Source organism: Nycticebus coucang, chromosome 9 (assembly GCF_027406575.1).
Source record: "Nycticebus coucang isolate mNycCou1 chromosome 9, mNycCou1.pri, whole genome shotgun sequence".
Lineage (NCBI taxonomy): Eukaryota > Metazoa > Chordata > Mammalia > Primates > Lorisidae > Nycticebus > Nycticebus coucang.
The window spans coordinates 31,992,242-32,009,468 of record NC_069788.1 but is presented as its reverse complement, the minus strand read 5'-3'; the positions used below and the strand labels follow the sequence as shown (position 1 = coordinate 32,009,468).

Below are 17,227 nucleotides of genomic sequence, written 5' to 3'. Positions count from 1 at the left end.
AATAAGCAAGATCAAAAGAGATGGAAACATTCAAAACAAATAATAATAATCATTCCAAAGGAAATTACAACATAAGCAGCATATTTTATCTCAGGAACAACACACCACTCCAAGTTTCAGTACTGGGGATATTATGTGACTTCTATTGTTACAGAAAGCCCATCAAAGACTTTGCACTAACCTTTTAAAAATAAAAATTCAATAGAAGCAGTACAAAGATCTCTGTGTTTGGGGAGTTCCTTGTGGTTCAGGAGTTCAGCCTGCACCATAAATGAGCCAACTGAGGGAAGGGATGTGAAGGGGCAAGGGTGGGAAAAATGTAGTTGCTTTCTGCTTTAGGGAACTCGAGAACCAGATCTTTCTATGGAAGAACCTTGTGAGTTATAACCAAGCTTGAATTCTTTTCTAAATGACTCCAAATTTTGAGATAATCCTGACGATCTTCTACCTCTTGGTTTCATTCATGAGCATTTCACGTTCCTTTGTACTCAGTTCGGTGTTTCTTTCCTTAGCAAAACTCTGAAGCTCACTTAACATAGAACTGTTGGAGGTGCTTTTCTGGGCAATTTGGATAATTAAAAAAATACGTCACTCTGAAAAATGAAAAATAAAAGACTTAGTGTGCACACTCCTTACAATATCTTTTTCCAGCTCAGACTTTTACAAAAATTAAAGGTTTAATTTAATGGCTTAGCTTAAAGTGGGTGTTGCATGAGGAAGACGAGAAAGTGCAGGCTTGGATAAAAGTAGATGATTGAGTATTTGCAAATTTGGATCACTGAAAAAGATGTTAATTTTTCACCAGTTATTAATTAGAGAATCATGTATAACCCTGGGAACTTGCTTTTTGGTCTTAAAACAGGAGCCACAGTTATGAGATGATTCAAGCTGACTTGGGTCTGTTGAGACCTCTCTCGTTTTGCTTTTCAGGCTGGTGGTGGTTTGAGAACGGCATGGCGTTAAACCACACTGCTCTGCCCCAGGAGGAGCTCCGGCCACACTACCTTCGAGATGGGGATCCGTTTGCTTCCAGACTGTCGTGGGAAGCGGATTTAGTGGCTGGCTTTTACCTAATAATAATTGGTAAGTTTCCTTAATTCTTCTGTGCAAAGGCTACAGTTAGAAAATTCGTGGGCTAATACATTGATTTTGCAAAAAAGATTCCAACACTTAAGTGAATATTTTAGTGATGGTGGAAAGTGGGAGGGAGGCAGCAGATGAGGAGGCATAACATTCAATAAATGTTTCTTAGAAATGGCTATTATCTTTATCATTAGAATAAATACTCCATTAATAACCTATAGAACACTTACAGCAAAGGTATTTAAGTTGAGACTGTATTTCACTTTTGGTTACTTTGGGGGTAGGTTTATCTTCTGAATACCAAAATTAATGACATGATATTTAAAGAGTGCTTTTATTTCATAAAAAATGCTTTAGATATAATCATGAGAATTTAGACTCCAAATGGATCTTAGAAATAACCCAGTTCAGCACCTTCTGAGTTCAGTGAGTGTAGCTCAGAGCTGTCGTGGTAGGAGACACAGGAAGTTTACCTCACTTAACAGTCAAGTTGCATCATAACAGCTTAGCTAAGTCATTTGGATGAGAGGTGAGAATTCATTGATGATAAATGCAAGTGTGTCCAGGTTTGAAAGATGTCCGTTCATAATCCACAGAGGGGTATGTTTATTTGCAGATGGCACTACCCCAGCGCAGGTGTCCGCCTGTGGCTCCTGAACAGCAGACGTGTGACTTTTCAAATTGAGATGTGCTGTGGTGTGAATATACACTGGACACTGGAGACTTAGCATGAGAAAAAGTCATAAAATATCTCACTAATAACTTTTTAAACGTTAAATCCACGTGGAACCCACAGTAGTTTGGGTATATGAGGTTAAATAAAATATATTATTAAAATTAATTTACTTACACGTTTTTACCTTGTTTCATGTCACTATCAGAAAAATTTAAAATGCATTTATGGTTTACATTGCATTTCTTTTAGACAGCACTAATCTAGATAATTAGGCTTTAACCACAATACTTTTGTTAAATTTAAAGTTGCTGTTTTAAATTTGGGTGACCAGTGTGCAGGTGGGTTGTGTTTGTCTGCCTTTAATCTTTCCAGATGTTGACTCAAGCTTGCTCTCTCTCTCTCTTCTTTATTTCTCCCTCTTTCTTCCTCCCTCCCTCTTTTTCTCTCTTTCTCTTCCTCTCTCGTCTATTAATTACCAGCTAAGAGCTTCATTTAACTTCCTGAAATTAGCAAAACTCATTAGAAAAATCTTGATATCCCTCTATGGTCAGTGCTTGAGGCAAAAGGAATTCATGAAAATGAATCAAATTCTGTTGCAAACCGATTCCCCAGGTCCTTGTCTTTATTGTTAGTGATTTACTAATTTAAATTCTATCTCTTATAAATAGACCCTCCCCCCCGTCCTTTCAGCACAAATATATATTTAGCACTTACTCTTTGCCACGCTTTTAAGTTGCTTGGAATAGAGAATGAATAAAATGGGCGAACACTGATGGAAAGAGGCTATCATATTATAAAACCCACATTGCACTTTCATTACACTTAAGTATTTTCAATGATCAGAAAAGGCAGAAAAATAAGCACATTATACATGAAATTTAAGATATCTCAGTCACTTGCAAGGAAGGTATTAAAAAGTAGTATCTTTAAACTTGAAAAATCTCTCCAATACAAAATAGGGAGGAGTATCAGCCCATTCCCAATCTTAGCATGAAAAATTGCAGGAAGAGAGGTGGGGACGGAAGAATTTCTTACCGGGTGCTTGTGGGATTGGAAAGAAAGTTCACAGTCATATGGAAGTGGGTTTGCTGAGATGCAGCTAGAAAAACAGACCCCAAACAAGGGGACGCTCAGAATTGTCACCCAAAGGGAGGAGAGCGGTCAGGTGGAGAGCCCAGGACTGAGCTGAGACCCACCAGGTCTCAGCTGTCCTGTCTCTGTTTTTCACCCTCCTAGAATAGGCTTGTGTGGATTTGCCCAGATTCCTTTAAGGAGCCAGAGTGAAATGAACAACATTCACAGTGAGCTTTGTTAAACACTGGATATCTTAGAGAAAACAGCAAGATAGAAATATGTCAGTTTGGAATCTCAGAGAAAAAGAGACTCATTTTCCACCTCCTATTCTTTTACTGTTAATGTAAGTACCTGGTTTATTAACAATACGAGATGTGAGTTTTATAATAAGATCTAGCATTTTAAGAATCTAAAAATGGCCCTGCCTTAGTCATTACCTTCTCAATCTTATTTTCCTTTAACTAGAAGTAAAAATGCTTTCTTTCCACACTCATCTATAGAGAAGATTGCTTGTGGGACTAATCTTACACACAGTAAATAGAGTTGACTATTTTTTGATAATGTTTTGGGCACTGGGAGAAACCCCGTGAAGCAGGGCTAGTGAAGAAAATGGAAGGAAGTAAAAATAAGAAAACGAATATTCTCCAAGGAGATGTAGACACAGAAAGGATGTTTAAATGAACCTTGTGTATCAAAAACATATATGTGCATACTTATTGTTTTTGCTTTTTATATACAAAGTAGGTGACATTAGTTTAATCATTTTTCAAGCCACGTGGGTTTGCTCTAAAACGCCACATCGTTTTCCTCCTTCTCTGCTTTAAGAAAGCGAAAGAGGTTGTAATGGATCGTTAACCATCACTGACTCCAGGGAGTCAGAATTTCCTTTTCTTTCTTTTTTTTTTTTTTTGCAGTTTTTGGCTGGGGTCAGGTTTGAAACCGCCTCCTCCGGTATATGGGGCCGGCGCCCTACTTCTTTGAGCCACAGGTGCCACCCAGTCAGAATTTCTCGAGAGCCCAATGTGGTGAGCTCCTGGTGGTTTCATACCATCAGCTGAAGCACACATTCCTTACTCCCAAAATGAATTGTGGTGGAGAAGTAGAAATTAAAACAGAAAAATCTGGGTTTCTCCTGTTAATACTCTCCTTATTCCTTACTACCAAAGGCAGCTGTACCAGATTCTCATTTATACACAGCTACACTATGAAGCAAGAATTCCTGAAGAAAATCTACTCTACATGTTAAGCTATGGAAGTAGGTGTATTCTTTTCTTAAATAAAGTCAGTAGGGATTGGGTCTTTTTGGATTTAAACTGGGTTTGTAAGAACTTTTTGAAGTTTCATTGTAACGCCAAAACCAATTAGTCATTAATAAAAGGATAAGAAAACGGGGGAAACCACTTATGCCATTGTTGGTAGGTCTGGTGGGTTGAGGGTCACTTTCTCTCCCCTTGGTGGGAGGGGGAGTGGCCAGGTTGTCACTTGTCACCCACTTGCCCTCGATGCCTAGTCCAGCAGCAGCTGAAGGCTGTCTTGTCTGCCAGATACCCGGTGTCTGTGTCTCCTGGGGAGGCGAAGGTCCTGGGCGCTGTCTCCAGGAGACGACCCTTTCCTTGCAGGGGGTTATGGCGGTCTTACCTGGCTCCTGCCTCTGCTGAGTGCCGGGGCCCCCTCCAGAGTCTGCACTGATGCTGAAGGCACCTTATTTGGTTGCCTTCATCTTCAGAATTTATCAAGAGCTGAGGGGCTAACCGTATTGATCATAAAGAGGGAGTTCTATAAAGCCAGTAATCTGTAAAAATGGCTGAGGAAAATACTTCACCCTGGGGGCCAGTACAAGAACTGACCATTGGGAAGTTACCATTCCTTTTTCTGGGTAAGTTCAGCCTGTAACCCCTGACTCCTGTCCCTTTGGAGGCAACCCATCCCTCACCTTTCACACACAATTCATGCTTTTTATTTCATCTTCTTAATTTAGATTTTTATTTAGAGTCCTCTCACTACCCTCTAAATTGATGGTGTCTATTTTTGAAATTGAGAAGTGTTTCATATCCTAGTGAACTCTGCATCCTCATTTTAATGATGGGCATTTTCTTTTTCCTTGTAGGGATTCTGTCCACATTTGGAAATGGCTATGTCCTTTATATGTCCTCTAGACGGAAGAAGAAGCTGAGGCCTGCTGAAATAATGACGGTCAATTTAGCAGTCTGTGATCTGGGGATTTCAGGTAACAGCCCCGCCGTTTCTTCTTTGTGGGTTTAAACCACTCCCCATCCTAAAGTACTCAGTGGTCAGCGGAGCCCCCACCCACATCCCCTTTGCTGCCGCCTTCACAGAGTAGGTCAGGGGAGTGTGGACACCCTATTCACTTAACAGTCCTTGAGTCTTCCCTCAATGTGTGCTGGGTGTGTTAGACGCCGAAGATACACTTTGGAATAACACAGGATACCTTAGACACCTTCAGGTGTGGTAAGCAGAAGGATTCAGAAACCAGAAATTTACAGGCAGGCTCCCACACACCCCTCCAACTGTCTGAAGTCTGGTTAAAATGAACAGCAAGACAGTGGGGTCTTGAAGGGGAACTAACAGTTGAAGACAGGAGGTGACCACAGGAAGAGGGAGGAGCTTCCCTGCTAATGACATATTTAATCGTGACTTTAGGGACTGACTGCAAGTAGAAGCAGCATCTGGTTCAGGGATTCTCAAACTCAGCTGCACAGAAAAATCACTGATAACCCAGCAAGGAGGAGTTGGAATACATTTTTTTTGTTTTTTAATTAAATCATAGCTGTGTACATTAAGGCAATCATGGGGTACAATGTGCTGGCTTTATATACAATTTGAAATATTTTCATCAGACTGGTTAACATAGCCTTCATGGCATTTTCTTAGTTATTGTGTTAAGACATTTATATTCTACACTTAGTAAATTTCACATGTACCCTTGTAAGAGAAATACATCTTTTTTTAAAACTATAATTCGGATTTTTAAAACTAAGAATGATTCTGGGTAAGTCCATTCCCTTTGCCTTTTCCTGTAAAATTCCAGGGTCCTTTAGATGCAACATCTTTGGATCCCAACATCTGATATTTAGCTTACAGACTTAAGTTATTAGAGTTGGGGAAATCGTGTTTGAACAGCACACGTCAGCTCTTCTTACCACTAGAAACCTTTTTCACAGTTTCCCACCGAAAGCCTCCTTTAATTTTTTTTCCTGATATTTGTTGTCCTTCTTTATAAGTGGATTTTTCTGCCACTGCTAATCTCTAAAAGCAAGTCCCAGTGATAATCCTCTGCCAGTTCAGTCGCTATTTGATCACACAGCGGTAGGTGTGTTGCTCTGCTATTGAGTTTGGATGGTCTTGGTTATTTGGGCCGGGCTTACGCGGTATGGACAGGCTTAAATATCATGAACTCGTGTGGCAAATACATACGCACATGACCTGTCAGGCCTTGTTCTGTGAAAATAAGATGAACTCCGGGGAATCTGCAAGGGGGCAAAGTGGCTGCCATTCTGCCTATGGCCACGCGATGGCGGTGTCACAACATAAATGACAGCTTTCCTGCTCCGCTCACCCAGCTGGCCCTTGAAGCTTCTCTACCTGCTACTGAGGGTAAAACGCCTGAACGACACTCGTCATTTCAGCCACATCCTTCAGCAGTAACTAACACCAGACTCATGCTATGGCTGAATTACATGCTGAATAAACATGTCCTTAACTGGTCTGATACATTGAAAGTGCTTCCAACCAAGCAAGTCTGTTCTAGAATTGCAGAAACCATTTCATTACTCTGCTTTAGAATATATTCACCAGGAACCATTTCCTTCCATGTGGCAACTTTCTCTAACCCCAGTTTTAACTTCTGATCACCTATAATATGATCCTTTCCTTTCCAATAAACCTTAAAGCATATCTGTTTTTTTTTCTTGCTCGATTATATTCTATTAAAAGCACCTTGAAGCAGCACATTCGTGAGACCAGCTGTGTGGCATGTGTGCAACTAATGCCTGCTGTTCAAGTACCAACGGCTCCCAGTCACATCGATGTATTAGAATAAGCCCGGGAGTTACAAAAAAAGTAGACAATGCCTGGGCTCACTCCAGATAAATGAAAACAGAAGATTGAGGGCAGTGTTGGAGCTCTGGATGTTGACATTTAAATCAAATCAAATCAAAGCAAAACTAAGGTAAACAAAATGACCCATCCTGTCCTGTGCTGCGAATGTGCAGCCGGGTTCCAGAGCATTCTTCTACTAAGTGGAAGAGAGAGAGAGCTATTCTAGGCGACATTCCAAAGGTTCAACTGAAGCTCTTTCAGGAAGAACCTTGAAATAGCTTTCGCTTGTCTGGGTCGTAGGCACAACAGACTCATTTCACTACTGTTTGGTCACTGGTCACTCTACCTTGCCTTTTTGCTGCCTTTAGCATGCACCTCGCTGACACTCACCTTTCAGCTTGCTGCCTCCTCTCCTTAGAATCAAAGGCTTCTTGCAGACTCCCATTGATTTAGGTGTCTAGTTAAATGCCACTTCTTAGAGAAGTCTTCCCCGAATCCTTTATGTAAAATAGTTTCTGTCTATCTCCTTTCTCTGTTTTATCTCTCTTAATAGCACTAATGATCACCCTCACTCTAGCAGACAGAATCTTCTATTATGGATTTGTTTTTTTCTGATTTCCCTATTAGAAAATAAATTTGTCAGTCTTGATCTTCACTTTGTCCCCTAGCACCTTGCTCTGTGCCTATTACAGAATAGGCCCTGAATAATTATTTATTGAATGAAAAACAGTTCTTGGCTTGGCACCTGTAGCCAAGTGGTTAGTGCATGACCACATACACCAGGGCTGGCAGGTTTGAACCCTGCCCGGGCCTGCTAAACAACAATGCCAACAGCAGCAGCAACAACAACAACAAATAGCCAGGCATTGTGGCGAGGGCCTGTAGTCCCAGCTACTTGGGAGGTGGAGGCAAGACAATCACTTAAGCCCAAGAATTGGAGATTACTGTGAGCTGTGACACCAAGGCACTCTACCGAGGGTGACATAGTAAAAATCTGTCTCAAAAATAAATAAATAAAATAAAAATGAAACAGTTCTTTTGCTGTCCAATATCCTCACCAACATTAGGGCTAGACTTACTAGGTTTAGGAGATTATCATCTGAGGGTGCCTAGACTAGCAAGCTGGAGTGTGATGCTGTCTAGATAAATGGAGGAAATGTGTGTCTAGCGTACAGCAGACACTACTAGGTAAATATTTTTTAATTGAGTGAACTAACAGGAAATCCTGCAAACTTTTACCCAAGAGGTGCGCACCCGGGAGGGGCAGGAGCTAGCACCTGCAGACGGTGAACATCACTCACCTGGTTTTCCTAATGCACTAAGGTTAGGGAACCTTCTTTTGATGTGTAGATATGCTAGGCTTTGAAGAGCTTCCTCAGGGCATTTCTTTCAAGGAAGGTAAAGACTGAATACAATGATTGAATTAGAGAGGGCTGCAGGGCATGAATTAAAAGTAGAAGAAAGCATTCTAGAAAGCAAGAAAAAATCCCGATGGAGGCCCAAATCCTGACGGAGGCCCAAAAATCCTGATGGAGGCTTAATTCCCAGAAATCTGGGTCGGGTGGTAAACAGATTGAACCGAACATTTACGGATATAGCTATTCCGTGTTTGAATAAGATATTCAACAGGATCAGAGAGAAAGAAAACAAAACACTAAAACAGAAGAAAATATGTAGAAATAGAGTCTCAACCTTCCAAAGAAGGAATTAAATAAATGATTCTTAAGCAATTTTTTTAGGCAGTGATTTTTTTCTTTGAAAAAGAGTGTGACTTAGAAGTTCAATATATGAAACAGATGAAAAAAACAAACGATCCGATTGAAAGAAGGTGGAGGATGGAGACCTAGTTGCTCGATATTTCTTCCCCTACATGACTACTGACTTCCCCTTCAAGACACATACATGTGTGTGCACACACATACACACAAACGCTCAGCTACACACACACACAGAGGAGCTCCAAGGACACCCCACCTGTCCCCAGGGCTCCAGGCAGAAAATTGCTCCCCTGTATGGCAATCCCGGCTGCTTCAACTCTCTCATTTTACTCTCTTACTCACCTCCCCAATCCTATTGCTTCCCTGTGAACATCCAGCGAACTCCTGGGGTTGTCATTGATAACAACAAGTCATTGATAATAATAGTGAAAGACCAAATATGGTTTATTTATTCTTTTAATAAATAGAAGACTAATTCTAATTTCCAAGAAAATTACCCATACTATTCTTTTTTCTTTTCATATTTTTAAATTTTTTAAATTTGAGAATGTTTGGGGGCACACATGTCTTTTTTTCATGCTTTGTTTTTGAGAACGGGTATCCGTGCTATCCTTAAAACTTTGTTTGGAACTGGCTCACGCCTTCCTCCTCCAGTGCACTTTATGTCTAATCTTTATCCTCCCGAGTGCCATTCAACCTCCTCCCCTTCTGAATTCACAGCCATTAGTTCCCACTGCTTCTCTAATTAAGGCTTTCCCTGATAGATAACCTCTCTCTTCCCCCTACCAACCCCTTTGCAGACACTTAACTCCTAAAGCACTAAATTACCTCTGGGTGTTAGAAACCAAATTTCCTTTTTCATTACAGGAAGCTCCTGCCCTACACACTCGGATTCTTTTTTTTTTTTTTTGTAGAGACAGAGTCTCACTTTATGGCCCTCGGTAGAGTGCCGAGGCCTCACACAGCTCACAGCAACCTCTAACTCCTGGGCTTAAGCGATTCTCTTGCCTCAGCCTCCGGAGTAGCTGGGACTACAGGCGCCCACCACAACGCCCGGCTATTTTTTGTTTTTTTTGGTTGCAGTTTGGCTGGGGCCGGGTTTGAACCCGCCACCCTCCGTATATGGGGCCGGCACCTTACCGACTGAGCCACAGGCGCTGCCCCACACTCGGATTCTAAAACGCCCCACTCGGGGGAATGGGATGAGTTGAATTTAAATCATCTGTATCTTCTTTTTTGTCTTCCTCCTTTTATCCCCTTCATTCTCCCCTTCTCCCATCTCTTCTTTCTATTGGTTGAGACAATTTTATGAATTTTTTTATTATTTACAAAGTTTGCATTTACCCCAGGAATGTAAGCATGTTTCAACATCATAAATTTATTAATAACCTACATTAATAAAGCTGATGACAAAAGAAACTTACGATCACTTCAGTAGATGCAGAAAAAGCATTCAGTGAAACTTAACATTTATTTTTTGGTAAAAAAAAAATATCTTAATAGACAAGTATGAGAAAAGAACTTCCTTGCCTGATAAAAGGGAGCAAAAAACATCATCTGCAGTCATAAAACATCAAAAACATGTTTTAAAAATTAGCTACAGGACATGAATGCCTAGTATGATTACTTTTATTTGATATTGTAATGAAATTTGAGATATTGTAATACAAGAAGAAAAAAGGAATTGAATGACTTAAAATGGTAAATATTAGTAGATTATGAGTCTATCATCAATCAGACTCAGACAGCTATTCTGATTGGATGAAAATATTGTACACACATAAATAAAAATTCTTTGCATAAAATTATTCCTTAATTCAAGACGGATGTTTTAAAGAATTCTTCCTAGTCAAATGAGACGTATGTTGTGACCTATGGAGCAGCATTTACTGAATATAATGTTTGCAAAGCAGGTAGGGTTCTGTAGGGGAGTACATGGGGAAAATACTCCGGCACATAAATTTACTTGCTTTTCTGACTTTTGGACATTCTGAGAGACTTGAATTTTGATTTCCAGGAAGTATGTCTAACAAGTAAACTTGCCCAGTATTATTTTATTATGTAAATACTTGTGTTTGTTTATTTACCTGTTTATTTTTTTTGAGACAAGCTTATGGGATTATTGTTTTGTAGAACTTGAGTTTCTAAACGAGGTTGCTGAGGTTGAGTGAATGCTGAAGTGTACTGTGCAAAACCTTCCTATGAGTACTTTTAGACCACTCACATTCGAGTATTTAACTTCGGAGGGAGGAAAAATAATGGTGTGTTGGGCATTCTATGGAGGAAATCAGCTTAAAGATAAATTTTTCTCTCAGAGTTCACCATGGATACATTGTCCCCTTCTTTAACTTTCAAATGAACAGCTTTAATAGGACATTAGAAATGACCAAATTGTTGTTACTGTCCACAGAGATGACAACTCCCGTGCTCCCTGAAACTCAGTCCCTCTGAGCAGTTCTTTGTAGTAAAATTCTTTAAGAATTTTTTTCTTATATCCTTTCAGTATCTTTGGCTATTATGATAACTGAAAATCTCCTCAGATAGCTTCAAACCCAGTTTATTCAAAGATAACTGCCAAAATTTGATTAATCTAGAAATTAATATAAAATAATAGTAATATAAAACCTGTTCAAATATACCCACATGTGTTTCCGTGGAAGAGGGGGCAGGTGAGTTGAGGTAGGTGGGGAATTTTTTTTTTATTATTAAATCATAGCTGTATACATTAATGCAATCATGGGGCTCCATGTGCTGGTTTTATATACAATTTGAAATATTTTCATCAAACTGGTTAACATAGCCTTCATGGCATTCTTTCTTAGTTATTGTGTTAAGACATTTATATTCTACACTTAGTAAATTTCACATGTACCCTTGTAAGATGCACCATAGGTGTGGTCCCACGAGTCACCCTCCCGCCACCGATCCTCCCCCCTCCCGTCCCAAATTTTAACTGGAGGAAACTCCTTTTGCTAACTTGCTGGTGCTCTAGTTGTAGGTAAGCCGTTCACCATCATCTCTTGTTTCTGCCACCGCTGGGTGTTTGGCTGGATTGGCTGCCGCTGGTACGGATGGGCTGGGTTTTTCTTTGGCTGTGGAAGCCTTATCACCATGACTGCTGTCAGCCTGGATCGATACCTGAAAATCTGCTATTTATCTTATGGTAAGTTGGCAGGTTTCTCATTCCCTGATATCAAGGCTAGGTGGATTGAGTGTCAGAGCTGTATATATTTCACACAGGTAATAAATAAAGGCTATTAATAAACTCAGAGATCAAGAGTATTTCTATTTATAGCCTAACTTGTTCTAATATATCTTTAAGGATTTGAACCTATGTCAAAGTAAGTTTCTTTTAATACTACTTTTATGGTAATGGTTGGTGTTTGACTACAATGCTTTTAAACAGTATCATTTTTCTTATATGAAGTGTGTGAGCTTTCTCCATGTTTTGCCATGCAAAGACAGCAATAAAATGCATTGAAAGGATGTTAGGTCGGAGATGTTTAGCTGATTCCTGACATAGTAAGTATGATTATAAGAAAAGCTGTTTATGATTCTCCTTTAGGACTCAGGCTCCCTGTGATTTCAGAGATGAAGAATTCTAAAAAGTTCACCTCCAGGTTAGATTGCCTTGTAGCTGTTCCTGCATAAAGACACGCATATAGAAAGATCACTCAACATGCTTTTGCGGTAATGGTAGGTAGAAAGATGACAGACCAAAACAACTAGTGAGGGGTGAGGCAGCAGTAAGTTTTCAGAGCATTAGTATTTTCTTTTTAAAGGATTCCAGAGGTCCTCAAACTGCGGCCCGCGGGCCACATGAGGCGGTGTGATTGTATTTGTTCCTGTTTTGTTTTTTTACTTCAAAGTAAGATATGTGCAGTGTGCATAGGAATTTGTTCATAGTTTTTTTTTTTTTTAAACTATAGTCCGGCCCTCCAACGGTGTGAGGGACAGTGAACTGGCCGGCCCCCTGTTTAAAATGTTTGAGGACGCCTGGACCATTCTACCGATTAAAAATAATTTTTACTGCTTTTGCTTCTTGGAGCTCTGGGAATTTATTGAAGCTGGAAGAGATGCATTTGGGACCTTTAATATTGGGCAAAACCAAGGAATAGTATTGAGTCTATCTGGATAAAGCTTCTTTGGCTGTCTGTCAGTTATAGTGGTTGGTCAGAGCATAGCCAAGCCGCCCTGACGCCCTCTTTTAAACTTCATAGTTTCCAAATGCTAAGGAAACCATGCATGGATTTGGGGGGCGGTCGTGAATCATCCTCTTCGTGATCTAGAACTTTTTTTTTTAATTTAAATCTTTTTTTTTTTAACATTTAAAATTCAGAATAGAAACAGCTTGAATCAAAATTTCCAATAAGGGTGAACAATTATACATATTCTGGATGAAATCAGAGACTAATTCTTTCGCAGACTTATTTTTGGTCACACCAAATACGTTTTCAATTTAACTGCAGATTTTATAGCTGGGAAGGCACGAAGTTAAATTTCCTGGGATTATCTGAGGAATGCCAAACCTCGCTCCTCTGTTCCTAAATGTTTTCTTGGGTTCAGGTTTTTGTGTTGATTTAGGAGATGATGCTGCCTGCTGCCAGAATCACTGCAGGATATAACTCCGTGTGGGAATGGCATATATTTTCCAGTTTCTTCTAAGGTTGTATTTCAGTAGTGTAGTTTCATCATTTACTCTGATGCACTATTAAACCCTCCACACAGTGTCCTAGAATATTGGAATTAGAAGGTCACCTGGGGATATGTAGACCTTTCTCCCATGTAACATGGTAAACTGTTTTAAGGCATCCCTGAGAGACGACCTTTTGGCCTCTTCTTGAGTAATTCCAGTGACCAGTGACGGGGAGCTTACTACTGCACAAGGCAGCCCATTCTCTGATTGGTCTGCTCTTATTGTTACAATGTTATTCCTTATATTGAGACAAAACTGCCTCCCAGTAACCTCCACCCATTGGTCCTAGTTCTGACTTCTGGAGCAACACAGAACCAATCTACTAATCTACTCCCTCCTGTACTTGACAGCCTTTCACCATACTCGAATGTAAGTATGAAACACCTCACAAGTAACCCTAACCATAATGCTTATACGTATGCCTATGCACACCCCGTAAATATATGTGATCACCCGTGCCAATGTTATACCGTTATAATGGATAATCAAGAGCTGATATATATTATGGCTACATGACTGCTACCCCTATATCATTTGAAAAGTTTGCATTTCATGATACAAAACACCACGTGTTGGGGAGAAAGCAGACAACAGAGTATAGAAACAATCTTTCCTATTTCTTCTTAGTGCTAAGTGAGGCAAACCGGTACACGTGTCAAACTTCATGTTAATGTAGTGCTTCTGGGTTTGCAAAGCAGGCCCCTTAGGTGATTTCATACACTTACCAAAGCCTGTAAGTGATATGTTCTTATTTCCTCTATTTTACTGCTGAAACCCTGGACGTCTAGAAAGATTCCATGGACAAGGTCAAATACTAGAAAGGGAAGAATTAGGCTTTACTCACATCCCAAACCTCTTACTACACTAAGCAAAGGCAGACCCTGAGTCTATGTTGAAGAAATAATTTAGCTTTTAAATTGAATATATTTTGACATTTCTTCTGTGCTACTGCAAAACCAAACAGTAAGGAGTCACCTCCTCCGCCCTCTTGGTTGAAGATGATGAGTGAGGCTTGGAGGTAATTTCCTGAGGAGACTGATGCACTGAATCAGGCCGACCTGTCTTTGGCGATTGCCTCAAACTTGGGGGAAATGATCACTAGTGCTTCACAGCTTTTCTTAAACGAAGGCACAGTTTCTTCCTCTTGGAACTCTCTTTTGGTTAACAGAAACTAGTGCTGAAAAATGGAGCTCATTTTTTCGTCTCCCTGAAAATATCTTCACAGAATCACATTTGCAGAACATGATTCAACCTACTTAGTTTCTCTACCTCTTCTGCGATGGCTGCGTGAGGGCGACTGTTGTGTGAATCACCTTTGAAGATCCAAAAATCTGCCCCACAAGTCGTCAAGCACAGTTAACCACGTTAACCTCACAGCACGGTGTCGTGAACATGAGCTATCAACCCCTGCTCAACAAGCTCTTAGGAAGACAGATGAGATCAGAAACACAAGAGCTTTTAGGAAGCTGGGTATTTTAAAATGCAAGCAATGTCACAGGACTGCACTCAGCCCTGAAGGATTCCCCCTTGGACGACCCACTAACACACACCCTGGAGAGGGTGTCCTGACATCCTCCGTTATCTTCAGCTTCCTCTCATCTTTTTACTCTCCCCTTCCTCAGCTTTGGTCACTTTTCCCTCCCAAAGCTCCCAGGTGCCTAGAGAAAACTTTCCTCGTGAAATTGCTTCATATTGAGAAAGGCCCAAGCTCTGGAACTTTCCCCTGTACTTCATCCACTACCCCTTAGGCTTCTGCCTTCTGCCCACGTCTCCCAGAATTCAGAGGAATAAATCTTTGGAGGTGAACTTTGACATGTCGAGGGGAGGTATTTGGGTGTAGGGCAGATTACAACCGGGTAATGCTTTTCTTCCGCCTCCAGGGGTTTGGCTGAAGAGAAAGCACGCCTACATCTGCCTGGCGGTCATCTGGGCCTATGCCTCCTTCTGGACCACCATGCCCTTGGTAGGTCTGGGGGACTACGTTCCTGAGCCCTTCGGAACCTCGTGCACGCTGGACTGGTGGCTCACCCAGGCCTCGCTGGGGGGCCAGGTTTTCATCCTGAACATCCTCTTCTTCTGCCTCTTGCTCCCAACGGCTGTCATTGTGTTCTCCTATGTAAAGATCATTGCCAAGGTTAAGTCCTCTTCCAAAGAAGTAGCTCATTTCGACAGTCGGATCCATGGCAGCCACGTGCTGGAAATGAAACTGACCAAGGTAACCGCACTAAGTATTTACACACGTGTTTCCAATCAATTAAAACCTCCTGGGGAATGTTGGACACTGGGAGAACAGAGAACCTCTACTCTTCATGGACATCCAAACTTTGCTATTGCTTCCCTAAGGCTTTGCAGTCTCTTTCTCCTCTTTCTCTGTCTATGCTTCTCTCTCTCCCTCGCTCTCACACACACATTTTTAATATCTACCACGTTCGTAGAATGGATCCTTTGGGTGCTTATTTTCTTTGTTGAGTAGGGCTTTATTGATTCTTAATTATTTTAGTAATAAGAATACCTTTATGAACTATAGCATGCCCCACAGTGTTTACTGTGCTGCATGGACTGTGGGATATCATTAGGGCCATTCTCTCGCTTGAATTATTTGTAGAGTAAGAGTTCATACCATATATGCATTCTCAGAGGAAGCTTGTCTTAACACAAGAGCATTTTCTATAGAGTTGAGACCCTTGGTAAATGCTAGTTTCGGAGGTGGCAGTTCTTTAGATGTTGTGGTATAAGAAGTAGGGCTTAGTAGGATACTTAGGTTTCTTTTTTTTATTGTTAAATCATAGCTGTGTACATTAGTGCAATCGCCTGTACCCATTCTAAGATGCACCATAGGTGTGGCCCCACCCATTACCCTTCTTCCACCAAAACCTCCCCCCTCCCTTCTCCTTCCTTGGCCCTTTCCCCATAGTCTTGTGCCATAGTTGGGTTATAGTCTTCATGTGAAAGCTATAATTTAGCTTCATAGTAGGGCTGAGTACATTGGATACTTTTTCTTCCATTCCTGAGATACTTTGCTAAGAAGAGTATGTTCCAGCTCCATCCATGTAAACATGAAAGAGGTAAAGTCTCCATCTTTCTTTAAGGCTGCATAATATTCCATGGTATACATGTACCACAATTTGCTAGTCCATTCGTGGGTCAAGGGGCACTTGGGCTTCTTCTATGACTTAGCAATTATGAATTGGGCTGCAATAAACATTCTGGTACAGATGTCTTTGTTATATTGTGACTTGTGGTCTTCTGGGTATAAACCTAGTAAAGGAATTATAGGATCGAATGGCAGGTCTATTTTTAGGTCTGTAAGTGTTCTCCAAATGTCCTTCCAGAAGGAACGTATTAGTGTGCATTCCCACCAGCAGTGTAGAAGTGTGCCCTTTCCTCCACATCCACGCCAACATTTCTGGTTTTGGGATTTGTTATGTGGGCTACTCTTACTGGGGTTAAGTGATATCTCAGAGTAGTTTTGATTTGCATTTCTCTGATGATTAAGGATGATGAGCTTTTTTTCATGTGTTTGTAGATCATATGTCTGTCTTCTTCAGAGAAGTTTCTCTTCAAGTCCCTTGCCCACCCTGAGATGGGGTCACGTGTTCTTTTCTTGCTAATAGGTTTGAGTTCTCTGTGGATTCTGGTTATTAGACCTTTATTGGAGGTATAACCTGCAAATATTTTCTACCATTCTGAGGGCTGTCTGCTTGCTTTACTCACTATGTTCTTGGATGTGCAGAAGCTTTTTAGTTTGATCAGGTCCCAGTAGTGTATTTTTGATACTGCTTCAATTGCCTGGGGAGTCCTCCTCATAAAATATTCACCCAGGCCGATTCCTTCAAGAGTTTTCCCTGCACTTTCTTCAAGTATTTTTATAGTTTCATGTCTTAAGTTTAAATCTTTTATCCAGTGAGAGTCTATCTTAGT

At 40.7% G+C, this 17,227-nt stretch overlaps 1 protein-coding gene across 1 annotated transcript in view; it reads left to right on the top strand.

Moving 5' to 3' along the window:
• Window positions 1-943: 943 nt before the first annotated feature.
• The window catches only part of OPN5 (opsin 5), a 48,449-nt gene continuing 32,165 nt past the window's right edge, over window positions 944-17,227 (top strand). Inside the window, exons 1-4 of the mRNA XM_053602862.1 lie at window positions 944-1,083; window positions 4,941-5,060; window positions 11,603-11,773; window positions 15,187-15,521. Coding sequence (XP_053458837.1) covers window positions 954-1,083; window positions 4,941-5,060; window positions 11,603-11,773; window positions 15,187-15,521 — 756 coding nt within the window. The 5' untranslated portion in view covers window positions 944-953. The remainder of the gene's footprint in view (window positions 1,084-4,940; window positions 5,061-11,602; window positions 11,774-15,186; window positions 15,522-17,227) is intronic.